The sequence below is a fragment of the Rutilus rutilus genome (assembly GCF_951802725.1).
Source record: "Rutilus rutilus genome assembly, chromosome: 11".
NCBI classification, from domain to species: Eukaryota; Metazoa; Chordata; class Actinopteri; order Cypriniformes; family Leuciscidae; genus Rutilus; species Rutilus rutilus.
The window spans coordinates 16,020,874-16,048,830 of NC_140216.1; the positions used below are offsets into that span (position 1 = coordinate 16,020,874).

The 27,957-nt window shown below is 36.8% G+C and overlaps 1 protein-coding gene across 8 annotated transcripts in view; it reads right to left on the reverse strand.

Annotated features, from left to right (window-relative positions):
- Positions 1 to 250: 250 nt before the first annotated feature.
- Positions 251 to 27,957, reverse strand: part of epb41a (erythrocyte membrane protein band 4.1a) — a 71,572-nt gene continuing 43,865 nt past the window's right edge. For 3 of the 8 annotated variants that reach the window (XM_084422699.1, XM_084422697.1, XM_084422695.1), the window contains 7 exons: positions 25,450 to 25,512; positions 20,876 to 21,046; positions 9,123 to 9,251; positions 7,876 to 7,974; positions 7,380 to 7,460; positions 6,922 to 7,038; positions 251 to 2,798 (listed from right to left, as the gene is read on the reverse strand). In XM_084422699.1, the coding sequence (XP_084278825.1) occupies positions 6,940 to 7,038; positions 7,380 to 7,460; positions 7,876 to 7,974; positions 9,123 to 9,251; positions 20,876 to 21,046; positions 25,450 to 25,512 (642 nt within the window). In that variant the 3' untranslated portion in view covers positions 251 to 2,798; positions 6,922 to 6,939. Of the gene's footprint in view, positions 2,799 to 6,921; positions 7,039 to 7,379; positions 7,461 to 7,875; positions 7,975 to 9,122; positions 9,252 to 20,875; positions 21,047 to 23,978; positions 25,324 to 25,449; positions 25,513 to 27,957 lie in introns of those variants that run through there. The other 5 variants (XM_084422701.1, XM_084422700.1, XM_084422696.1 and 2 more) reach the window with 3 other exon arrangements.

Genomic DNA, 27,957 nt, shown 5'->3' on the forward strand with positions numbered 1-27,957 from the left:
GGGTAAAAAGTTGTGCAGGACTTTTTATCTATTGATTGGATTGTGAAAAATGGGTGTTGGTTGGAGGCGAGGAGTTTAAAAAGAGAGACTGATGTCAACTGAAAAGGAAGTAGTTTCATTTTAATGAAAGATTACAAATGTAATAACGTACCGAGTAAACACTCATAAGAAGACCTGGAACATGTATTAAGAAACACACAAGAAGACAGTAAAGGAGGTTGTGAATAACAAAAACTCATGAAACCAAGTGAAGAATGTGTCTATGTTGGGAGTTTATTTAGTCCATGGTGCTATATTGTACATTTGTCTTTTTTTTTTCAGTGATGGCTAAAAACAAACAAAAAACAAATGTGTGATGAGAAGAAAAAGAACCTATGAGGACAAACGTATGATTCTTTTCTTTTCTTCACCCCAGACTAGCATAGGAAAGGAGTGCCACAATGAAGAAAACAACACACCGAACAAACTACAACACCTTGGTCTCTGTACAGGATACTATTTGAACTATTATAAAAGCGTAACATTTGAAAATAGACATTTAAAAACTGGACATACTGGACTTGTCAGCTTGACGCGGGACAGTATGCTTTACCACAGGAGCCCTTATGCCACCGGCAGTGTTGATGCACAATATAAAATCCACAAAATTCCCACTTCGATTTTCTAGAATTGAATTACTGCACCAGAATAGTCAGTCTTTACAAATTAATGTCTCAGTGAATGATGGAAACAATTTAATTCGCAGTAAGATCCGTCTGATCGCTTTCAGATTCATGTTTGGCACATTTTCTTACCATGATTGCAAATTAACTCCGTTCCTGACTTATCAATTCCAATTCATCTAAAAACCCCTTCAGGTTGTGTGTGGATGCTCATTTTGAAGGCTTTGCAGATCTGCTATAGACTCATGGGTAAGAACATACTGCCCCCTCTAGTAGAAAAGTAGAAATATACTGAAAATGAATAGTTATCCCTGCAAATCCCATTTTAAAACTGGCAGGAGCTGGTGTTTGGGATTCTGGATCTAATACAAAAAAAAAAAAAACACATCAAAGCTGCATTTAAGAGAGCAGGGCATCTAAAATGCAAAGCACACACACAAACAAGAAAACAAAACCGATGAAAATAAATAGAAATATCATAGAATGTAGTTTCACTATAATACCCTACCCCATCTTCATTGGACCGCAAATCCATGATGACACAGGATGACATTGCCAATGAAACAAAATCAAATTTATACAAGCCTTAACAAATATGCAAAGTAACGAAACTTTTAAACACAAGAAAACATCTGAATTTGCTCCAGCATTCTGAATAAAATTAACACATTATTTTTACACCAAGAACAAAATAATACCTTCACATTTAAGAGGAACATAAAATATGGGACTTTACAACAGGATGGAATTGTGAATTAAGAAAAGTTTACCCAAAAATGAAAATTCTGTCATCATGTTTTTCCAAACCTGTATGACTTTCTTTCTTCTGCAAAATTCAGAAATTTGCAGAATGTTCATGCTGCTCTTTTCCCATTCAAAGAAAGTGAATTGGGCATCATAAAAGGTGTTTGTGTGAGGAATTTAAATGAAATTTAACCATTGAAAACCTTCCCCTCCTCTGCAGTAAATCTTATTTCCATGTTCAAACTGATGCGTTAGTTTCAATTGCGAGACTCATGACAACGAATGACATTTGACATTATTGATGTTAAACCCTTTTACATTTGAATGTATGTGAACGGAAATGAAATTAGAGAACAACAGAGAAGGGGAAACAACTTAATGGCATAGTTCACTCAAAAATGAAATTTCTGTCATCATTTACTCACCCTCATGTCATCCCAAACCTGTATGACTTTTTCTCCTATGGATCGCCAAAAGAACATATTTAAAGAAGTTTGGTGATCAAATAGTTCTGGTTACTACCGACTTGCATTTTATAGACATACATTCTCAAAATATCTTCTTTTGTGTTCACCAGAAGAAAGTCAGTCATACCAGCTTGGAACAACATTGAGTTGTTGGAATAACATTGAGACTTGGAAAAGAGCCGCATGAATATTCTGCAAAATGTCTTGTTTTGTGTTGAAAATAATTTAAATATGTGTTTTTTGGGTGAACTTCCCCTTTAACAAGTGTTTCACATTATAACAGATGCTCCTTTGCCCTGTCTGAACGACAACAGAAAATGCCTGTAACAACATAATCAGATGTATAATCAACCAATTGCAAAAATAAATAAATTAAGTAAAAATAAATAAAAAACAAAACAAATTGACACTTTAGAAAATTGTCCTTTAAATTCCCACCGCCCAGTTGTTATTATGTAAACCATCCCTTTGGAATCCACCCTAAAAATATTGTATGAATTACAGATAAAAAGATGCTCTTTTGTCACTGTTTTACAAAACTATTTTGTAACATGGTTCAGTCTATCATGGAATGTCTTGAACGAGGTGGAGGTTTGGCAGATTTTTTTGGAAAAATCTGTCCAAGATGTTGGGAATTGGATGAATCTTTGCTTTGAGTTCTGCTTTTGGACGCTGGACAGGAGTACTTGTAGATGCTCAGTTTTGCAGTACAAGACGCTTGAGATCTGACAGATGTTCAGGGTCTGGAATATGGCGGTCACAGACGGCAATGGCTGGGTGGGACATGTGCTGCTACAGGAAGTGTTTTCCGTGGGGGGGGGGGGACTTGGTGGGCATAGTGGGTTGATGGGGAGGGGCTGGATGTGAGGGCTCTTGCGTTGTTTTTTCACATTCATAAACCTGACTGGTCCCGTTTTTTTTCACCCTGTGTTGATGTGAGATCAAAGAGTGATCAACAATCATGCAAGAAAGAACATTTCTGGTCAGGCAAAAAGTAAACACATCCCAAATGGGTCACGGAGTCAGTGACGAAAACTGGGAATTCAGACCTGACTGACAAAGAAATAATGGTGGATGGTAAATATGAAGACTGAAGCACTCTCTGGCTGAGAGAAAGTTAAGTAAACACTGACGGGGCGAATGGGGTGAACTGGGTCTCTGCACGCACAAAACAGGGCACTGGGGAACAAACTAGCAGGGCAGCATTAACCATTATCCTCTGGGAGTTCTGTGACTGTATACATACCACCCTGACAGCTGGTTAAACAGCACCAGATGCCCAATACCTCACACAAACAGACTAAAAGTCCCACATTTACAGACCTAACTCTGAGAGTTCTTGGACTAGTTTTTCATTACACATACTGTATGTCTCAAAACTATGGACTAAAAAGGATTAAACTAAAAAACTAACTTTACTTTTGATCTGTTGTGTTAATTGTTTTGACTGTAGTCAAAAATCCAAACAACATTCTGTTGATTATTTTTTGATGTTTGACTTCATTTTGAAAATGTTGCAGTGATTCTGGTATTCTGATATAAGTCTTTATCAGTACTCAAATATTGTACTGAATATTTCATTACTGAAATAAAATAAAATATAAATATCAGAGAAAAACTTAAAAAACTTAGAAATGTTGCCTTGGCAACTAAGTTGAAGTACTAAAATTACTAAAAACAAAAACTAAAAGAAATATAAATTAAAGCTAAATAAAAATCTTAAAAATCCTAATAAAAATTACCATAGCACATGAATGAATAAAACTTAAAGTAAAATTTAAATGAAAACAGAAAATATACAAAGAAAAGCAGTCAAAATATTAGTTAATAGTATATAAATAATACTAAAATAACATTGTTTTCATTGTCATCATAGTCCATAAAATAAATAATTTATTAAATGTTGTAGGTGGCTTTAAGAACTGATTATTAATATCATCTAATGTCATCTAATTAATAATATGTCTCATCTAATATTCCATAAATTCTAATATTAATATCATCTAATTCAATTCTGCATCATGCTACCTCAATTAAAATTCTGGAGCTGAACTGGAATTTAAAATCCTGAATGCCACCAACCCTGCTATATATATGTATAACAGCTATAAATACGGCAGTATAACAGTGCTGTCCGGAACTGAGGTTTTTATTAGAGCGCAGTTAATGCTAACAGTAAATCATACAGTTTATCCGTCTGTGTCTAATTCTCTGAGATCCTAAGGACTGCTTTCTGTTTGTATGAGGTGTGCTGTGGAGGGTTTCCATCGTTACCATCTTGTTAAGGGAATTTTTGGTTTGTTTGTTGTGGTAAGCTTGCAGTATTCTGCAATTTCATCACTGTTTTTGTAAGACAAAAATCTCAGAAATGCTGTAATGGGTTTAAAGTAGCACTGGAGAGGGTATGGCTTTATTGCCCATAGAAGGGGAGATTTAAATACATCCCATAAACCCATCAAGCTAAGAGGACCTAGGCTGCAGAGGGAGCGATGACACAATAATGTATTTGTACAGCAGTAATGCTTTGCTTGAAACATTGAGTACATGCAACATTGAAAGGGGAAGCATGTTATGGGACGAAATCATCAATTTGGAATGTATATCCTAAAACAATGGTTGGTGATCTTTTTCAAGAGTGTTCTCTTGAAATCACAGACTGAAATGATTTTTCTGGCAAAAGTTCTTCCCTTTCAAGGGGAACTCAACACTGCGTCAGTTGCTGACGCTATGGGGAACCCGGTGTCACGTGAAATCAAGCAAATCTTATTGATTGTTACTTTAGTCCCCACTGTTGTTGTCTGTCGCTCTTCCAACATATTAGGTTGCCATTAAAATTGCACTAATAAAACAGCTAATAAAAAAATTGTGGTAAGGAATAGGGTTGTGTATTGTTTAAATTTGAATGATTCTGAGTTTAAGAGTTTAATGACTCTTATCAATTCCTAATTTCAATTCCAATAAGGTAAAACAAAAAAACTTAGATATCTATCATTTATTTTATGTCTTATAGCAAAACATTTCATTGTAGCTGAATATCATGAACAAAAATCAATAGGCTAAAAACATCTACACAAGGAACTTTTGCCTATAGTTTAAAAATACCATAGCAAAAACAACTAGCCTAACTAATATACATTTCAAGCATTATTAAAGACAAGTAAACACTCAGTAAAATAAAAAATAAAAACTAGGGCTGGGGGAATTAACGCGTTAATCTTTGCGATTAATTTGAAATGTTTTTTTTTTTGCCTCGTTTTAATGATTTCCTGTTGTGGCTGCTATTGAAAAGGCAGAAAATATCCCGTCCCGCCCCTCCCTCCCTGAGCGGGTCTTTTCAGCTCCGTGTGTGCGTCGTGCACACGTTTTCGTGCTCCGTGTTCCATGTGTGTGTGTGTGTGTGTGTGTGTGTGTCGGCGCGCTGCTGCACTCTCTACTCAATATTCCGCTCCGTGTTTGCGCTGTGTGTTCTGCTCTGTCGTTAACGGCCCAAACGCTCCAATCATGTACCGATCACGCACTGGAAAAGTAAAGTCTGCTCAAATAACGTGAAATTTCTCAGTAGTAGACTTCTGTTTGCTGAGCTGGTATAGTCATGCTGGGCAACAATGGTAAAATTACCTGCTCTGATCATATGCTCTGGTAATAATAGCCGTGTTGTCTGGTAATAATTTTTTCCCGTGTTGTTTAATTTAATTAGGTGATTAAGTTTAAATATTGATGATTACAAGCTTGGGGGAAATGCAATTAATTACAGCAAATTGTGCAATTAATTAGTTAATTTTGTTTAATCGATTCCCAGTCCTAAAAAAAACAAATAAAAAATTACCAATCGCAACAAATAAATACAACTGAACAGATATATGATTGAAATAAACAGTGTTTTAAAATTTTCAGGTATTCAGGTTCAGAAACTAATGAAATGTAAAATAACACCGCACTTTATAAATAAACTTTACATTATAAATATAGTTACAAAAGTTATTCAGTCAAGAAAGAGTGAATTTTATCTTTGTCTTTTGTTGTTTGATTAGTGTTATTATAGAGACGGCAGCAGGAATACCAAGCTGCTGTCCCTTTAAGAGCTGCATGGATCCATTCAGTGCTGTTTTCCGTGCTGCGCACACATCCAAAGCACAATCACAGAAAAAGTGATTTTAAACCATTCAAGCGCGAGACAAATCGCGTGCTGTTTTCTGTGCTGCAAGCATGTGTTACAGTATAGGTTTAAAATCACATTAAAATCACATTTTCTGTAAGCGGGAAAGCGGGAGTCGTTTGAACCTTTTATACGCACTGACGTTCAATGTTCAATAAGATTGGCGTGATTTCATACGTGCTTCAGACACCAGGGTTCCGCGGGACGTGTCCCCAAAGCGTCCACAACTGATGCAGTGTACATACATAACCCAAGATGTTTTTGCGCTTTATATAAAGCAAGAAATCAAGAACTGTATTTTTTTCTGTCAGGCATATGAATAAAATAAGCTCTAACTAGAATGCAGAAGATTTAAGCAATTCAGCCACAAGATCTTCAACACTTCAAAACGTGCATGTCTGCGGCATATCTTATTTTGTAGATTCACTGCAATCTCTTATCCTGTCACTGAATTGCTTATATTCACAGCAGTCTTCTTTTAACAGCTTTCATCTGCATGGCAAAATCAAAAATCAGTAATGAATGAAGGATAAAAAATAACACAATAACTTTTCATTTACTTCAGCATTTTTTTTAAATAGTTAAATCTTAAAGGAGTTTTCCTCCTTTACAAAACGGCAACTTCCAGCTCAACAAGCAGCACTTTCCACTCTGCTCATTTAATTTTTTTAAGCTTCCTATATAGATCAGAACTGAATAAAACATGCTGAGTGATGACGGAGAAGCATTACTGCAAGATGTCATTTGGCATGCAGATCACTTCAATATTTCTAATGTACAAAAAGTAAATTAAATGCATAAAATATTATTCTCTCTTGCTGTAATCATTTGACTAAGGTTACCGACCCCGGTCTTATAATCACAGGTTGTGCTTGAGCATGTAGATACTAACCTATGTCTCACACAGGAGTTACTCAGGGGTGATCTCTGTTTCCTGATGCACCACCACTTTAGTGACAGACATGTCAGGGTGCTGCTCCTTTGCTTCCTTTATAGCCTGAGCAAGAGCCTGGTGACCAGAGAGGACAGTATTTAAACCAAACTGCAAGGCTAAAAACATGTAGCAATTGTTCATGTGATCCGTTTAAAGGCCCCATGAAATCCAAATAGAATTTTTGTGGCTTTTAATTAATGCATGCTAGCTTAGCATTGAGGTTATCAGAACCATCATAACTGATATATGCATTTGGTTTTTGTTTTTTCAGGAAAAAATATTGATGACATCATCTCCTTCTTAGGGCCATCTACAAATTGTTGTCCAATTAAAAAGCTCTAGAATGAGAATGTGTTTAAAAATATTTTGCATCTACTATGTAGCCGACATGGTTATTAACTGCATGTCCATTTCACCTTATCATGGTCAATCTCAGTGTCTCCAGTGATCACGATTCTCTTCTCGATACGGGTCTCTGAGATCCCGCCTTTCACCGTCTGAGCAGAGAAAGGGAAGAGAACGAGAGAATGAGAGAGCCAGAAACACAGTGGAGAAAATATCTCATCTGTGCACTACGGCAATTTTTGACTAACTTGCAAAATGGAAAGATACTGTGAAATGGTGATAGAAATTGTAATTAACAATGGCTTTATCTAATGTACGCAGCCTTATGGCACCATTGTGCACAATGACCTAACTTAGTATGCAGCACATGCAAATCACTTGTAACTTGGATTTTGTAAAGTTTTCTTTGTGGTTTGCAGCAATCTTATAATTTTGATAATTTAAATGAGTTTTATGTTGTGTTTAAATAAGATAATTTAACTTCAATGAGTTCTTTAAGCAGCAGATGGTGCAGGCCTTTCCGATACATTGCAAGTTTAGGCATAATTTGATGTGAAAAACAGGTACCTTGGTGATCTGGGTTGTGGTGGTTGTGCTCACAGTCTCTGAGGTGATGGTCTGAGCACTCAACAGCATCCCAGACTCCTTCTCTGACAGTGCATTAGGCTATTAGCAAACAAACACACATGTGGTTAGAATACTCCTCTATTATGTCTTTCATTTTTTATTGTTTATTCACACAGCTGTTTCCTAAAACTATGGAGCCCCACTGGGGACATGGTGATGGAAAGTACATGAGATGGTAGGGGAAATTATATTTCAATGGAAACTTGCTAAACTTTTGTGTACGGTAGCGAAAGTTTTGCGCTTGCTAGCAAAACATTAGCATTTTCTCGCAGAAGCACTGAAGCAGCTTTTCCTCCCATCTCAAATGATTTCAATCACCAGTTTTGTGTTCGCTCTGAGAATGCTAAGTTTCTCAGGGGAACACATGTTTTGCGCGAGAATGCAAACGTTTTCTTCATATAAGACAAATGCTTCCTGCTAAAATAAGCATGTTATATAGAAATTAAGTGCAAAACCAAAAAGCCAATAAATGGTTTTAAAATAGTAGTTTTTATTATAATAATATTTTTTTGCCAATAGCTAATATGACCATGAATATTATAAATTTGAATAATTTAAACCTGCGTTGAGGGATTCAATTATTAAACTTCGCGTTTTGGAACTTAATTCTTGGTCTTCTTGAATTCAGGCATTATAATATACATTATGAAAGATGGATGAAAGTTTTTTGAAAGAGATCATATAAACCCTCATTGTGATGCTGGTTAGACATTCTTTGAAAAACTAGCTTCTGGTTAGGTAGTACAGCTGAGAGAGATACTGTACAACTAATAGATAACTCACTCAGAAATGCACACTGGCAGTGACAGTGCTGCAATAGATTACAACAAAAACTGAATACATACAGCACAGAATAAGAGGTTCTGAACAGCAATATGTTGTTCTGAATACAGATGTGTGCCAATATATGTAAAACTACCGAAGTCAAATATTGGTCAATTAAATATTCAACACTGACCAATGCCTATTAGTAACACAATCACTAATACTGTGCGATATGGATACCAATATGTATTGATTGATGCTGATAGTAGTTTGCAACCCAGTGTTAAGTTCATTACATTTGTGACAAATTCAGACAAATACTGGCACAGGAAAAGAAACCCAGGACAAACAAAAATGATGACAGCAACACAGCAATCTTCACATCAGACAACAGGGTTGATTCAAAAGACGACTCCCCTCACCTGTCCAGACTCATAGGTGATGGTCTTGGTCTCTGTGTGGACTATCGGGATGTCCTTGGTGGTGATTTCACTGCGAAGGGAGTTGGTGACATCAGAAATAGTAATCGTTTTTGTCTTCACCACGGGAGACTGTGAAAGGGGTCAAGACACAGTATAGAGTGAGTAGAGAATTGCTTTTCTCACTACATTAACTTCACCTCCACACACCACCAATTACCAAACACCATCTGGAACCTTTGGTCAAATCTTCATACTGTAAGATTGATATTCTATGCTGACTATATAAAAAAAGCTACTAGACAAGAAAAAATGCATAGTCTGGTGCAACTTTGAATGGTTGAAAACACTAGAACAGGCAGTAAATACAGTCATACATATTTCATAGTTACCTTATCAACCTTTCCAATTAAATAACGTTATTTTATGTTAAGCAGAGTGGTAAACTAATCTAAAAACTTTCAATATAGCACACTGATTGCATTTCTTAAATGTAAGTGGTATAAGAGGTTGAGCATTGTAACCAATCATTGTAACATGCCAGTAATCTGGATAGTCAGAGAGCTTGTGTTGAACTGAATGAATGTATTTCAAAATATGAACAGGTTTTTCATGTTGCTAGGATTTGACCGTTTAGGCACTTGATTTACTAATGTATACAACAGCAGTAAAGTAATTCAGGAACACAGTTTTTAGCATCTTTTGGATGTTTAGCCACAAAAAGATGGTATAAAATAAGTATATTAACATAAATTACAAGGGAAATAATTGACAACGATGTTTGACAATGGCAATTATCTCAGTTGGAAAGAAATTATGCTGCACAGAAAGGCATCCCCATGGAGCAGAGCCCCAGCTAAATCTATCAGAGAGCTTCCCAAACGCTCCTCTATTAGGATGAGGAGTGTTTATTCCAAAACTACATACATCCTATTGACTGAGAGAACCTGAATGAAGCCATCATCACTCCTAGCAGCCCACCACTCCCTATTACCCATCATTCTCAGCTCAGAAATGCAAATTATGCATTTCAAAACCATCACAAATTACTTTAGTTTTGCTTTTTAATATTTTATCTATCGGCACTCTGCCAAAAAAGCTTTTGATTTAGAAACATTTGACACATTGTAAGTCAAATACTGTTTTCATCCAATAAAGGCAACATCAGGTTGACAGATAACGATGGGAAATGAACGCTGTGTCAAATTCAAGGGCTCACCATGTGGCGCTTAAAGAACAGCACGGTGTGACAAATCACATTAGGTCTGCAAGTCTCCTTTTACAGTTATTAGTGAATTTAAAAGGGGCCAAACATAAGTCACACAAAGCACTCTATCATTAGGAGCAAGAAACAAAAGAGAGTACTGTATATATTCCTTTTTTTTTTCTTAACTTCGTAAGCAAATACTGAACAACCTCTTGAACCCCAACAACCCTCAGAGAAAGGGTAGGGGAGGAAAAGAAAAGGTAAAGGCAAAAAAAAAAAAGAGGTGTGTGTAGGGGGAAGGAATATCACGGCTTTGACTACTTCTTAGCCGTAATGACCTCCCTGAGATCCTTTTTGGGCTTCCAGCGAGGTGGCCGCTTCGAGCCCTGACTCCTTGGAGGTGAAGCACTCGCCTTCTGAACCTGCCGCCAACTGGGCTTGGCTACAGATCAAAAGAGGGGACTGAAGGACACTGACTGCTACGGGGGATGTACTTTTCAAATGCCACTGCCACATAACATTTCGCCTCCCTGAACTTTTGCCAAAAAGTCCGGAAGGCGAGAGCGCGGCATCAAGGAGGAAATATCTTTCTTGCTCCTTCAGCCCCAAGATGTTTAGCCACACATGCCGCTCTGTGGCGACGATGTCGATGGCACGGGCCACTTGCTTGGTGGAGTGCAGGTTGAGGTCTGTGGTGCGGTGGAGCTCCACAACTATGTTTGGAGACACCCCCTCGCTTTGGTCAGCATCCTTTAATAGCTTGGCTTGGCACACTTGCAACACCGCCTTTGAGCGCTGGCCGAGCATGCTCCACTCCTAAAGAGACTGTGTGCATCATCTGGAGTAATAAATCACTTGCATGGCGTGACACATCTCCTAAATCTAGCTGACATGCTTGTTACTTTCTTTTCTCAAACACACACACGCTAGATTCACATGCATGACACAGACAGCTTCCTGAAGACAAAGAAGCTGATGAAGTTTAGGTGACCTTTTAAAGCCCGTCAGCGCGCCTGTGACGTCAAAATTGTGACGTCAATCAAAATTGGCAGTATAGACAGAATAGGCAGTATAGACGGACACTGGCTCACGCAAAGCGCTCCCATAGCGTCAACTGATGAAGCAGCGTAGAGTTCCACTTCAAAAGGGAACTCTAATTAGTCTAATCTAATTATGCATTTTTAGGGGGAAATGTTTTGGATTATATCCTTACCATCCAATGAACCACAAAATCTGTTGCAAAAGAGATTTTTAAAAAAAGGTAACATCTTCATAAGCCGTTTTCATTGGATTATCTACCACTCTTATAATCCATATATACTCTTAGTTATACTGAGGAAAAATGGATTATGAATATTTGGAATCTTGGATATATATTTTTTCTGGTGTTCTTAAGAGGATCATATGAAGTAGTTGCAGTTTTTTGGGGAATACAGATCATTTGGCTGTAACCAAGAACCATTATGATAATAATTAAGATTTTTTTTGCAGTGGATATGGGGATTACACAGTAGTGCACAAGAAATCAATATTAGGGAATGCCATGATGTTCTAGATCTGAAAATGAATAAATAGAAAAGTTATTTTTTCAATTGTATTGATTGATTTTACCATGGATTGTCTTTATCATGGAATGGACCTTAGTCAAAGCATATCATAGTCAAAGTCATATGTAATTTGAAGCAAATGGAAATAGGGGATATGAAATATATGAAACTAAATAAAACAAGGCCTGAGAAAATCCAAATGAATGAGAATAATTTGTACCAACTGACAGTGGCATTTATTTACACCTGATACACTAAATAAATTATGCAAATCAGGTAACAGAGCGAACACACCAAATATGTACTGAACATAATTTTCAGGCTGCAATCACAGTGTTATGCTATCTAGACACTTTACTGGAACTGTCTCAGTAATCCACCAGTGTGAACCAAACACCTGAAATGTCAAATTAAATATACCATCTACTCTGACTAAAGTCCATAGAAGTGCAAAGGTGTACTTTTTTTTTTTTTTTAAATAAATAAGCAACTCAAATATTAAATCTTATATTTAAAAGATTATTTTTTTTACAAACTAAAACAAAAAACAAAACAAAAAAACATTCTCTCACTCATTATGGAGAGAGAGGATTTGATTGTTATACCACACAAGACAAAATTAAAGCTAGCATGACAGTAGCTCAGATTTTTTGTATGCATACCGGAGTAACAGGGAAGGAGAAACATTATAATATTCAAGGGGTGTGTAATTAAAGCCCTGATAACCTACTACTAAGGGCTGATAAAACATAAATACACTTCACAAAGAAGTAGACTAGTTTTTGGTGGTATTACAGAAATTGTCCCTTCATTATGCATTGGCTGGCAATGGAGAAGAGATCTGCAAAGAGAAGCAAAGTGCACCGTGTGCTGAAAACTTGTCCAGAGAAACCCACTGGTCACATGGTAAAAAAAAAATACCTCAAAAGGAGCAACAACAACAACAACAACAACAAAACAAGCTGCAACTGCATTTACTGAAGAAATTAGCAGTGTTTGCGAGGCAGTAAAAGAATGGTGTTAAAGTTTCAGGTAAGGTTAGGTTTTAGGATTTCGGTGTGCATAACTGAAAGAGCAAACACGAATCAGTATGCAAATAAATGCATAAAAAAAGACCACTCACAACGTAATATGCAAAAACTATGTTGACATCAACACTATCAGTTAAACTTTAACTGGAAAACAAACTTTCGAATGATAGTTTAGGACGGTCAATGGGACATTTCCAAAATTATAATTTTTTATTACAAAAACAACACTTAAACTTGAAATTATCTTCAAGACAACGTTTTAGTCTGTGTGGTAAATGTTTTAAGATGAATTAATTGCAGAAATGAAGAAAAATAAGAATAAGAACAGTGAGTATGAATTTCAATTCATACTCACCTTGCAAACACCATAAACCAAAAATAAAATAAAATAAATAAAATTTAATGGTTATTTTAAGCAGTGAGTTCAAAATTAACTTAAGGTAATCTGAAAAGCCTGAGAAATATTAAGTGAATATTTACACCATATTAAGAAAACATAGTGCTCTTGCATCCAGGGATTTTGTGTCACAGTACATAAATAGTTTAAAATTATAAGCTGTCAATCAGCATCCATTGTGAAGTGGTGAAATCATTAAGGATCCAAGAGGAACAAACAGAAAAACAGGAATGAACTTGTCCTCTCTTCCTCACTGTCTCATAATCCAGAAAAGCTCAGCTCTGCTGCTTCCCTGATATCTATTTCTTTTCTCACTTGCTCTTAAATGAAGACAAGCCACCACAACATCAGCGTCAAGACCAGAAGGCTGCTCAACAGGAAGGAGACTGGAGGGCGATGCAGTAACACTGGGTACAGCTGGCAGACTCGGGCAGCACGGCTCTCTTCCACTGTTGACACGTCTATGGAGACTTGGACGGCATGTCCCTGAGCCTCAATGTCTTTTTCTTGATTATGGTCATCATCATCATCATCATCATCATCATCATCATCTTCATCCTCCTCCATATGCTGCAGTAGCGACAGCCCTCCTGGCATGGGCGCCCACCTGACCCTTACCTGCTGTTGCTTCCACGTGCCTGCTGCACACTTCCATCTCTGCGCAGGGCAACGGGACACCAAGAGAGACACAGAACAATGAACAGACATGGGGAATGGGGAGAGACATGGGAAGAGATTGATGCGGGTAGTACTGATGGGTCCGGGCTCGGCATCTGACCAGAGTGTTTTAAGCAGGCCAGATGGATTGAAGCAAAGGCCTTGAGGGTTTTTATGGTGTTTGTGGCATGGTGGACATCTGATTGACATGAGGATTGGCAGCAGACATTATTTTGGCAGTGCAAATATCCATCACTGACAGAAAAACACCATAAAAAACAGCAGGGTTTGGGTGGGTTGGACCACTAAGCGAGATCCTTAGACGATCAGATCAGTGGATGTGTCTGTCACAGAACTACACTCTGTCATTGGCTAGATCAGAGTTTACTATATCCGCAAAGATCATTCATTACTAACTAAGGTTGCGAATCAAGAACTGATTTTTATTCAGAACCGGTTCCATTTTTAATGAATTTCATGATGTTCATTTCTGTTAACAGTTAATTAACTAATACTTTTAAACACTAAACAGTGTTTTGTGTGCCACTAAATCTGCAGTACCACAGCCAAAGAAACTGTTTTAGTAGAGAGTTTGCGGTCTGAATCGAACATGATAAAATGCACATGATACTGCACACTCTTTAAAGCCACTTTTTCTCTTGACAAACTAAATAACATACAATGAAATTTGTATACATATGTAATGAAAGATCTAGACTGCCCTGAATGTTAGCTTGCTTTTTTCACTCAAGAGCATGATCTATTGAAGCCTATATGTCATACTAACAAGAAACTATGCTTCTGACCACAGTTCAAGAGTTGTAGTTTCAACCTCACAAGTTTGTTAATGTTTGTTGAAACTACGGTTTCAGGAAACGCTAAATCATTTAACTATATTGGTAACGACGGAACTTTGCGACCATAGATGGCTAACAATACTTTTGGGAAACGCATCACAGAACAATTGTTGACTTAATAACTGAACCCATAAGTCATTACTTCTGTCATCTAAATCTTGAAATAAACCGAGACGTGGATGTTAATTCATGCCGTGCAGAAAGAGTTTTTAGTGTTTTATTTAGGAGTTTTATTGATATAAACCCTACTTTAAAACGTTTAATATTTTTGTTCAATATATATTTAAGGCCAATTATGGGGAATGATTCCTTAAAATTTGTAAAGGAATCGCAAATTGAATGATTTAAGAAATCAGAACCATTCAGTTCTTTACAATTCCCATCTCTAGTGCTAACACAAACACAGAGATGATCAATATTAGACAAGTGTTTTAGACAACTATGGATAAGCATAAAATATACTAAATAGTTGTATTAAAATGTAACAACTTAACTAGAAGAGCACACTGTCTTGAGATAATTTGAGAGAATGGAGGAGTGTGTCATGTGGAAGTGTACTGTGTTTAGGTCTGAGACTGGTACATGATGTAATAAGCCTCAGCAGAGGAGGGGCGCGGATGTGCCCCTCTCTGAGCATTTCTAGACACTCCTGTTTTTGGAGAGGAGGAGGATCGAGGTGGAGATGGAGCTATGGATGAAAGTGGAGGAGGACAGGACTGTGATCCAGGACAAGACTTTGCGAGGAGAGATGGAGGAGAGTTTACAATGGGAAGGAAAGGATGGACAACAAGAGGAAAAAAATGGGGGATCAGTTTCTTATTGTTTGCTCTTCCTATCTGCTTTTTTACTACGTTTTCCTTTTATACTTACTTTGGTTGTCAATGAACTAACAGACTCATGCAGCTTATTTATGCAGTGTAATCCAGCCATGCAATTGTCAGATCAAAGCAGAGGATAGCCGTCAGTAGCCATTCAGAGAGCAGCAGCAGTAGTATAAAGGGGTGTGGCTTTGGCAGAGGGCGTGGTCAGGGGGGTCTATAAAAGCTGCAGGCAGTGAACAGATTCAGAGAGAGAGGAGTTCTCCTACTCGGACTGGGTCATGACTATAGCGTCCAGCGGCCATTTATGCTTCTGCTTGTGTTGTTCTTTATCTACATAAGTCATGAGAGTACGTTTACCTCTGATATACCTCCCGCTACACAGTGAATGGGTAGGAGAGGAGGCATCTTCACCTATGCACACATGCCCACACACACACACACAAACACACTGAGAGTTTATAAATAAAGTGCTTATTGCTTATTCAGGTGTCACTGACCAATATGTGCAAGTGACCAAACTAGATGCCTTTTGTATCAGTGAAAACTGCAAAGTAAAACCAAATTATTTTTAGTCTCTTATCAAGTTCCGCATAATTTATCATGTTGAAGAATCAGTTCGGCAAAATAAATCATCATTTACTCAGCGTTATTCCAAACCTATGACTTCCTTTTTTTTCTGTGAAACACAAAAGGAGACATTTAGAAGAATAGAAGAGCTAACTGTACGACTTTAGAAGACTCGAAATATAGGATGGACTACTTGTTGGTGCGTTTGCTTCCTTTTACAGTTTGAAAACCTCAGTTTGGACGAGGTCTAATTGCATGGAAAAGAGCAACCAGCATAATTAACCTTACAACAGCAATTACTTAACCACACTCACTGGGTAATCTATCCATCAAACAAAATGACATTGCGAATCAGCTCACTCACTGATGTACCTGATGACTTTGGAATAAATTACTTCAAATGCAATTAATCATCATTCAAAAAAACAGGAAGCACAAGCTTTTGTATCAGGTTGTTATGTTGAAACACTAAATATAGCAGTATAGACCTTATGTGCCAGAGAAACGAGGGCGCCGCCATCTTTAGAATATTGTCTTGTAACTTCCGTTTTTGCGGTCGCTCTGTATATCTCTATGGCGCTTCTGTCCAGGAGTAATTAGCTTTTGAAGTGGATTTACTTAATGTAAAGTTAACGAAAGTTATCATGAGGACTGTAATGTTTAAAGCAGATGACTAAACAAATGTCAGTCGACCGGGAAGATTTTAAAACGAGCCGTACATTAATAAACACGCAAAATCGCTGTGAAAATACAGACCGGAAGTCAAAAGACAACGAGCGCAGCGCTGAAAAGGGATGGGGCTACATAAGGTCTATAAGTTGAGAAAATAGTGCAACTACAAGGGGAAATCTACCCCAAGAAGTCAGACAATACATGTCATAAACATGGACATTGACGCCCGTTTTACACATACTCCATTTGCAGTGCGTATGCGGTGCGTATTTTTTTCCACACCCATGTTAACAGGTCAGAACTTTCACACTGCACGCGGTTGCAGTCCGTCGATCCGTTCCAGTTGCATCGCGTATACAGCAGTGCAGTGATCGTTTCCGCACCGAGTCTATTTTTGCTGTGCTGCAAACGCTGAATTAAAGTGACAGCACATGTTTCATGGTCAAAATGAACACAGATTGACCTGAAAAAGTAGTAATTTCACCATAAATTTATTTAATACTATTTTTTTTCAGTCATCTTTTTACTTTAAGACCGGGGTAAAGCAAGGAAAACTACAATTTACCTCAACAAGGGAGACGGTCCTCACTGCAGAACACGAAATCCAGGGGGGAGGAGTTGGATCCAGATCCAACTCCTCCCACCTTACATATACCTAAACCTACCCATCTCCACCCCCTGATCCCTAAACCCACCCCTAAACCTACCAATCTCCACCCCTTACATCTGGATCCAACTCTGCCCCCTGGATCTCATGTACTGCAGTGAGGTGCTACTGCAACAAGGTGACATAATGAACAACACTCGTCTCATTCGTGGAGGTGGAAAAACAAGTTCTTTGTGACATGCAAGATTTATTGTATTAAAATTTAAATGCAAAAGAAAAGGCATGAGAGTCGGCTGTTTTTGTCAATTTTAAGTTTTAATTTTAAATGTTTGCGATTTTAATATAAGTACATGGTTAAATATTTGACCACTTGCTTGATCTACTTAATATAAGTAGAAGTAATGCATGGAATAATAGGCCTACGTTGTTTAAATTGTGTTTAAACTTGCATACATCCATTAAAGAGTATGTGTACAAAGAGAATCGCAATGCTGACAATTTTTTTTTTTAATAAAAGTTGCTGCATAACTTCTGGATTTGAACTAAAAATAGTAAGTATGTGTTTGTGGTACAGCCGCGGATCAGTTACGCACTGCAAACGCAGCATATGGGAAAGCACTATAGCGCGTGCTGCTCCTGCACCGCATGCGCACCGCATACGCACTGCACACGGAGTATGTGTGAAACGGGCGTAACGCAGGAAAAATGTGCAACGGATGCTTTCCGCATATGCAAACAGGGCTTAATAATTGTTCCTTGTGTTTTTCTGAGAATCAAGTTAGCTTATATGCAGTCTTTGTATTTAATGGAGAAAACAAATCACTGAAGTTTAAAATAAACAAAGGTCAATGCCATAAAGAACGACAAGTGCATTTAAAATCGATTATTCTTCCAATATACTGCATCCTACTATTCTTTTTTGCAAACACAGAGATGTTTCATGTTTGCTTTTGGACTATTTCCCTTTTGGATGTTCATGTGGCATACTGCAGAGTCTGATCCAACTCTTGTATATATTTCGAGATTTCGGGAACAAAACCAATCGAGAAAACTCCATTGGATACGTAATAACATGTACCATAATAACACCTTTTACCATAATCAGAGCTTGACATTGAGCCTTGTTATGTGCTTGTCCTTCGGATAAGTCAATCAATCATTCACTTTTCTAAGCAAAAAAAAGTTCCTTGTCTGTTTGTTTTTTGTTTTTGTGGCTTTAATGTAATTTATTCTGAAGCAATATTCTAATCACTGTTCTAACTATTCAATGAATGCATTTTTGGTGGCGGCAAGTCATTAATTTAACCAATTTGTTCAAACGGCTGATTTATTCAAGAATGAAGCAAGTGACTGTTATTATGAATGGGTCATTGAATTATTGACTCACCCAATTTGTTTAAAAAAGCTGAATCATTCAGTAATGAAACACCACTGTTGCTCGGAGACGGCAACTGTTCTGCTGTGGCTTTGTTTGGACCTATTTTTGTTGGCGAAATAAAGCAAAAACAGTCAATATTGTGTCAAGTCAAGTTATTATTATTTACTTGCTTATTGAACTATTGTAAAAAAAAATAAAAAATAAAAAAAAAATAATGTAATTTGCAATTGATTTGCTGATTCTTCGAAAAAACTTGATTGTGATGTTGCTTAACTATAGTACCTGTCAAAAAACATTTACTTTTTTTTTTTTTTTAATAAGTCTCTTATGCTCACCATTTATTTAATCAAAAATACATTAAAAATAGTAATATTGTGAAATAGTATTACAAATTAAAAGTATAAAAGTAAGTTAACTGTTTTCTGTTTTGAATTTTACTCCAGTCTTTAGTGTCACATGATCCTTTAGAAATCATTCTAATATGCTGATTTTATGGTCACATTTCTTGTTATTATTATCGATGTTGAAAATAGTTGTGCTGCTTAATATTTTAACAATAAAAGAATGAACAATCATTTTTTATATATATTTAACAGTATATCTGTTAAACTGTATATCATTCGATATTACGTTTCTGTGAGTTTCTTGTGTGTGCTGTTGCGCAATTTGATTAGATTTTTCTACGAGTGTCTTTCTCACACACAGATAGGCTGCACGAGTCTCAACGCCCGCAACCTTGTTACCATCAATATATTATCCATTATCCATGGTCGTTTACACTGAATGTAATAAAATCAGAATCATACTCGCACAAAGATTTTTGGTGGTGCTTCCCTAGTTGTTTTTTTTTTTTTTTACATTTTAATCAGGCCTCATCCAGTTGGTAAACTCTTTCACCTGCATCTTCAAAAAATCTAATTTTCCTGGACAAGCGTTAATGTCGAGCACTGATAATCTTGGGAAGAGGAGGTTTGTATGTCATAGACAGTTCAGTAAGTTTGACAGATAACTACAAGGCTTATCAGCGCAGCGATTTGATTGGCTATTTGTGCAGTTCTTTTTCAGTCGTAAGATCAATTCTCCTTTGTGTTCCATAGAAGAAAGAAAGTTGAGCTTCATTAGCATGAGGTGTTCATCTTATGATTCAGAATGATTTTAACAGGCTGGCAGAATATGCGTTCAGTTCCAAGTTCTGAACTTGTCTAATTTACAGCTTGTCACATCAAAAAACTGCTTTCAGGGTTGCAGAATGTGCATCATAGCGACTGCATCATACCTAGGCTGTGTTATAACACGTAAAGTTCCACCTAGCACATTATTCAGTGCATCATTTTGACTAGTGGCATAAAGTCTGATTTACTTTGCACAGAAAGAAAAGTCTGACTGAAATACAAAGTTGAACTACTGTTTGCCATTAAGGGGGAAAATAAAGAAATAAGAAGATGATAGATAGAACAGATGAAGAATATAGAGAGAATGCAAATAATGGTATTGCAGTCTTCGAAAATAGGCAACACTGGAGAAATGGTCGAAAAATGTGTGTAAAAAAACAATAATTTCACAGAGATAACTCAGAACAGAAAGCTGAATATACAATTCTGCTCATGGATGTCAAGTTTACTCACCAGTGACCACTAAGTAAATCTCTAAGATTTGATATCACTAAACTGGCAAAGTTTGAAAAAAATCAGTTCTTCAAAAGTGCTCATTGCTTTAACCCAAAACCTTATCAACGCAACTTTTTGGCACTCTGATAACCTGACTACCAAAAATGTCATAGCAGTCAGTCAATTTATAGATATGAAATGTATATGAGGGGAAAAAAGGATTTTGGTCATCAATTTACCCAGTCTGAAAATGCAATGCTGCGATATAAAACTACCACTGACAAACATGGATGACTATCAAATCTATCTACAAGAACAAGCTTTTTCAATTTTATCTTCAAGCAAGGCATTCAAAGACTCCAACAATGAAGTGTAACCTTTAACCCCGTGCGTAACCCCAGTACTCACGTCGGGCTGCAGCTGGCCATTGAAGCTGGCGGTGCGGAAGGGCGAGTGGGTGGACAGACGCTTGTCCCACTCACTGGGCCGCGGCTCGGGCACCGACTCCATGAAGCTTCGCTTGAGCTCGCTGATACTCGTGTGATGGCGCATGATTTCTGTCTGTGTCTTTTCCACATCCTGAGAGAGAAATAGAGGTCCAGGCGGAAAGAAAGTATACCAAAAAGGTCAAAAGAAAAAGCGCAAGAGGATAGAAGAAGAGAAATTTAGGAACCAATAGCAAAATTGAGAAAAAAAAGAGAGAACACAGGAAGATGAAGGACAGATGAATAGATTAAGAGGGAGAAATAACCCAATGAAGTTCTCATTAGTTTAATCATCTTACATAAATCACTATTTTACTCTAAACTCAACGGATGTCACATCTAGGGTTGGGAATCAATTATTTTTATCAATACACTGGCACTGGATAATTTTAAGATGTTTGGTTCCGTTAACGATTCTTAAATCTCCACAGATTACATCTGGGGTGGGTTGTGAGCTTGTAGTCTGAATTGATGATGGGAAAGAAAAATAAAGGTTCCAAAATGTTTTTTTTGTTTTTGTTTTTTTGCAGAGATGCCATAAACAGTAAACAGTAAACATCAGTAAACAGTTCTTAAGAGAACCATTTTCTAAAAAAGAATCCAAAGAACCTTTTTCCACTATAAAGAACCTTTTGTACAATGGAAAGGTTCTTCATGGAACCATAGATGACAATTAAAAACTTTACTTTTAAAAATGTGTACATGATAATACAATAAACAATAAATAACTGTAGATCTGTTGTTGCGTGCAAACAGTGAGGACAACACAATATAAACGTGCTGTGTTGTATAATGTGTTGTCCTCGCTGGTTGCACGCAACAACACATGTACAGTCTGTAGATATCAATGACTGAAGCAGTTCTTTTTAATTAATCAGACACAAATAAGTCTTGAACTCATGGGTTTGAACTCAACAACCAATTCACTCACTGAATCATTATCATTATCAGTATAGTCACTAAGGAACCAAAATCATTACATTTCTTATGATCCCCATCCCTAGTCACATCGGTTTTCAGTCAAGCGAATGTCACACACAAAGCCATTCTACAGATCGCCCATGGGCCACCAAGACACAGGTCTCTTCTCTTCCACTTTCACTGTCTTCTCATTGCATTTTCCCCTTTTTTTCACCACCCGCAGCTTGATTTGTCACCCATCATCTCCTCTCAGTGGCATCGGGTAATCAGCTATGCTCAGACACTATGACGCTATGAATATTCATTTCAGAGAGGAGTCTTTGTGACTGCTCAAAACAAACGATCCATGTGTGTACAGACAAACTGTGATTAATGAGATCGAGAGAGAGACAGACGGTCTAAAATCTCAGCTGATCTTTATTTCTTTAACTGTGGTAAACAGGTGAGACTTTGGAAATAAAATGGAGAGAACTGATCTGTGTCTCAGTGCCCAACAGAACATCTGCAAGAGTGAAACACTCTCATGAGAAACCAGACCTCATCATCTACATTCACTGACATTCAGCTGAAAAAGCTACTGCATTACAGTGTGTCAAATTTAAGTTTGCAGGCTAGTAGTTTGAAACTGCTATTTATATTTAGCAAATGGTTCTGTTCTTAAATCTTGTGAGCTGACAACCTAGACAGTATTTTAAAGCATCATAAGTGTTCCACAAAATAGACCCAAAGTACACTTTAGTTTGGGCAAGAATGCTAGCATATGTATAGTAGATCTTTCAAGGTATACTTCATTTGATAGCGTGCATGAACACAGGCATTCGACACGAGGACTAGAAAGTTTAGTTTTTGTCGAGTATTTGACAATTTGATGAGCGATAAAAATGTCTTTGCTAAAGAGTTGCGTGTATCTCTTAAACCCCTCACACAAGCACTCGACAACTAATATTATTGCATCTCCAGTAGTTTGTTGTTCCACCTTGTGGACAAAATGTGCATGTGTGAGCTGAGCGTACAGAGTATGCACGGTTAGAAAAATCTAGCTGCAGGCATACTGTACTATGCTAATGATCAAATTTACATCACATGCACTGAACACATATACATATAAAATGAAATATACTTTTGGCAATAGTCAGCAATTGTTATTCTGCCTCCAAAGAAACCTTTTTGGCAGAAATGTAAAGTAATATTTTATGTATTCTATCATTTACAGAAAATAAAATTTAAAATTTAAAATCTATTAAAAGCTTAGTAACATGCTAACATATTAAAATAATTAATAAAAATAATTTTGTGTGGCACTATTATGTATTAGCCCAGAAATCTAGACGCACCCTAGCGGCAGCAAATTTTATTTTGCAGCCAGTGTCGTCTAGCAACTCTCCGTTGGCTTGCGAGCTGGAAAAAAACTAACTCTAGTCAGGCCAATCACATCATGTAAGAGTCGGTGGGCGGGCTTAACATAATGACGGCAGAGTTGTGATGGTTCCTGCTACTTGAAAACAAAGAACATGGCGAAGATAGCGAAGGTGAAGATGCTGCTGCTGGCGAACAGCAGTATTTCGAATCGGCTTTGGCCACGACTCTGGAAGACTTGGAGTTAAGCTTTTCTTTGAGAAAAGAACAAAGAACGGCACTGAAGTCATCCTTAAAAAAGGAAGATGTGTTCAGAGTTTTGCCGACCGGATACAGCAAAAGTTTAATCTATCAACTAGCTCCGCTAGTGGGAAAACGCTCTGGTTAGTTGTAGCGCTATCCTATTGAGTGCAGAGGGAATTTGAAAGACAACCGTTTATCCCGCCCCTCGGATTGAGCCCTGCCAATGGTGTGTTCCCAGACCCAACATCTTGATGTGGGTCGTCAGGCAAATTATGTATAGCTTTCCTGGATTGCTTATGATGCCTTAAAAGCTAGTCTGGCAGGCAGCTCACTTTAGTTTGTAAAAGATCTCTGATGTTATCTCATTAATTAAACTCTTCTCTAAAAGGTAGATGAGGTGGTAATCATGTAAGCACTTCATCGGTTTTAACATTAGCCGTTTAAGCTCCAGTGTGAACAAAGCTTGAGTTCAGACATGGGTCAAATGCTGGGTTCTGATCTCTAAACATGCTGTTTTGCAAACTGGTCTATATTCCATTCTAAAGCTAGCGTACTAAATGAATCATATGCTGTCACAATTCAGTGCAGCATTTTGATAGATTTGACACATGTCTGTTAATCAGTAGATTTATGAAACAAAGCAAAGTGCAAAACAGTGCTTGGCTCAAACACCAACAGCAATCTTAACACTTATTATTATAATAGACACAGTGTTATACAAGATGTTTGGCCAGATACAGAGGTCACGGGGTTAGAGAAGAGGTCATGGTGTGGCTGAAGGGGTTAATGTCACAAAATACATCTGGTTGTCAGACTCATTATCAGACTCATCAGACCTCACAAGGACAACAGTAACAAACAGCTTTTGTAGCTTAAATATAAATATGTAAATATATGACTGGGACAGGCTGTATAATCTGTATAATAGAACACTGCAAATAAGTAATATAATCATGTGATCTGATAACAAATAAATAAATAAAAACATGAAGTGTAGCTAAATGGACAAACAATGATTATACTGTTATACAGTTATACAGTTTTTCAGAATATTTATGGGCTTGTCGCACTGTTTAACCCTGGGTCAACATCTGTTTTTAACCCAGACTAAAGACAATTTTTAAGCCATGAAATTCTGAATTGGATTAAATATCCATGTGCTTAGCTCAGTCACTATTGACTATTGTGTTTAGTTTCAGTGTCCAGGCCATTAAAAATACTGGGTAAACCATTAAAAATAACCGTGACAGAAAACATGAATTAGTGATGAAGAGACTGTATTATTGGCATTTATGTACATTAGCATATTTATGTGGTGACAATTCCACAGTTGGATAGTTCTGTACACATGCTGTTCTTTTTCAATCATTAGTATTGAACTGTTAAGCTATGACGTCAATTTGCAGGCTAGCCTGCAGGCTAAATCTAGTGTGAAATCTCAAAATCTGACCATGCAGGATTAATTTAATAATCCAGGGTAAAGTATTATACAGGGTTATAAATTGTTTATTAATTTAAAGTGTGAAAAGCCCATTAGAAATATTTAGAGAAGCTAGAACAGAATAAACATAGAGTCTACTGCTTAATGAAATAAAATGCATCTAAAGATGTATTTGTCAGTGCTTTACAACTACTTGCTTGCTACATTTTTGTATCAGATCAATTTTGCATTAAATTATGAACAAAAAGAAAAAGAAAAAGTAAATACATAAAAGAAGTTAAATCAAAATTCCCAATCATATATTTAATGAAATAGTGCAAAAAATAAATAAAAATTAAGAATAAATAGAAGCGAGTACTTGCATTACAGTTAGTGAGGTAAATAGTGCATGCCAAGCCTTTAGGGTTAAGCTACAAAACAAAACACAAAAGAGTGTGCGGTGAGAAGAATGAAGAAAGAAACAAGATGAAACAGAATATCATGCAGTGAGACATGCAGCGGCAAAAACAAGACATTTCCAGAGTTTCAATACAAACCTCCAACATTAAATTGCTATGTTTGATATAAATAGTTTCCCCCTCAATTTTCTTAGCTCTTTTCTGTGAAGAACAGGGGGGAAAAAAGTCGGCAGTGTTTGAACGTAGAGAAAATCATGAAATGATTCTTGGGTATTTTTTTAAGATTTGAACTGCAGATGCATTCAGTGTGTGGGGATGTGGAGGGATGGAGACAAATCAAATATGGATGAACCACAGCAGCTAGACAGGGGGGAGAGGTCAAAGGTCAGGGGTGACAGCAAGGTCAGGAATAATTGTGCAATGGGCAAAGTTATGAAAGTGTAATGAGTTTCCAATAAACTCCTCTTTGCCATAATTTGTGAAACGCTATTCACTTTGCAACTCTCATTTGATTGAGCATCCTGACCACTCTGATACAGCAACACTAACACAACCAGTGTAATTCTTGTCTTGAAAATGTTTTGGATAATCTTGGTTATAAGATTAATATTAGTGAGCACTGTCTAATGTCTATAACCACATGATTAGCTAGAGTATATAAAAGCACACTACCAGTCAACAGTTTGGACATGACCACATTTGTATCTCTCATGAACTTAAAAAGCTTTTGATCTCCAGGCTTACCCTTGTGAAAAAGAAGTGTTAGAGAGTACTTAGAGAGTACACTTTCATTACTATGTTCATGTTTATTAACAACACACTAAACTCTTTCCCTGCAGAGTTCAGATATTCATACAACAAAATGAATTTTTGTGAAAATTAACAAAAAATGCTGGTGGTGGCTGACAACTTAAAAAAAAAGAAAACGTTGTTGTGGAAAGAGTTAAGTGCAATTTTAAAAAATGTGCTTTGAAATATTTACAAAAAGCAAAACTTTTATTTTTGACTGTGTTAATCCTGTTTTGTGCTTTAAAGAAGTATACGTATCTGAAAGTGTTTACAAACACATTAAAGCACATATAAAGTATTTGATTATAATTTTAACTGTAGTATGTTATTCAATATAACATTTAAAGTTAATATATTTAAAATGTACTAAATTCTAAATTGCTTCATCATTATCAATGTGTAATTACAAATATATTTTAATACATGACATGCATGTTTCAATAGAAATTACATTAAAGTATATTTTAGTTTGCCACAAATGCTTGTCAGTACATTTGGCAGTACACTTTAAACGCTATTTCAAGGACAATGAAGTAATTATAAAATTGCATGTAAAGATGTACTTAATTCCAACTTAAGTGGGTTAAAAGATATTCATTTTTAATATTCACGTACTCTTTTAAAGCATATTATTTCTGCAATAAGCACTCTTTTTAAAAGCATGGTTAGGATTAAATAAATGTAAATAATGCTATATGTTCCACTTTAACAACCTTTCTAGATCTTATCTGTTCTTTCACTTCTAGGCTAGTACGCTACTCATTGCAGTCAAGAGAAAATTATGCAAATCTCAAAACATTCTGCTGACTAAAACTTGTGTGTGGTTTTCACACAGAAATCATAATTCATAAACAACAATTATTAAATTTGAATTTGAATTACTGTCCTGGTGGTCTTAAAAATATGAAATTTATTATATCTTTTTCTAGAGTAGGTTCTGTATAAAATCCAGTCACATTTAGTCTATGCCATTGGGCTTCTGGTTTTGAGAATGACACACTACACGTGCTGTCAGGTCAGACCACATCTTTAGAGAGCCTATGCATATTAGTCAGAGATCCATTGCTTTGCAGTCATCTTATTCTGCCAATGTTGACACTGCAAAAGCATCCAACTACACAACAAGATCAGCAGTACTTCAGATACTTGCAAACTGAGGAGGCATTCACCTCTTCCCTCCCACATCCTCCCTAATGGCTAACAACTTTGCCAATTTTTCACAGATCAAGTAACAATCAGCAGCAGCCAATTCTCAACACACAAAAACAACTAACAAACACCCACGACTCGCATGCAAATCTCTACTCTCCTCTTATGGAGGCAGAGGTCTCTAAAGTTCTCCTCTCCAACCAACCTACCACTGATCCTTTTCTCTCCCGTCTTTTACACAGCATCTCTCCCACCCCACAGCACTCACATGCATCATAAACGTATCACTACGCACTGGAACTTTTCCCAGCACATTCAAAGTGGCTTGTGTAACTAACATTAAATTCCAGACCACCTGCAGATTAGTCTGTCTTCTTCCATTCATGGCGAAAAACACTTGAGCAAGTTGTTTTCAACAAGGTTTCTCTTTTTTTTAGACAGCAATCAGTAAGGATTTAACTTGACTGACTTGATTTCAAAGCGAACATTCAACATATTCAGCCTTGCTAGAAGCCTCACAGGTGGAAAGAGCATCTTAACGATAATCTGTTCTCGTTTTGTTCGACTTTGACACTGTCAGCCACTTCCTCTTTTCTATCCACTCCAACTTGAGCATCACATGAATCTCCACTTGTTTAAAGGGTCATGAAACCCCTAAAATTTTTTGAGATGTTTGTTTGTATGTTTGTTTTTTGGAGCCATTACGTT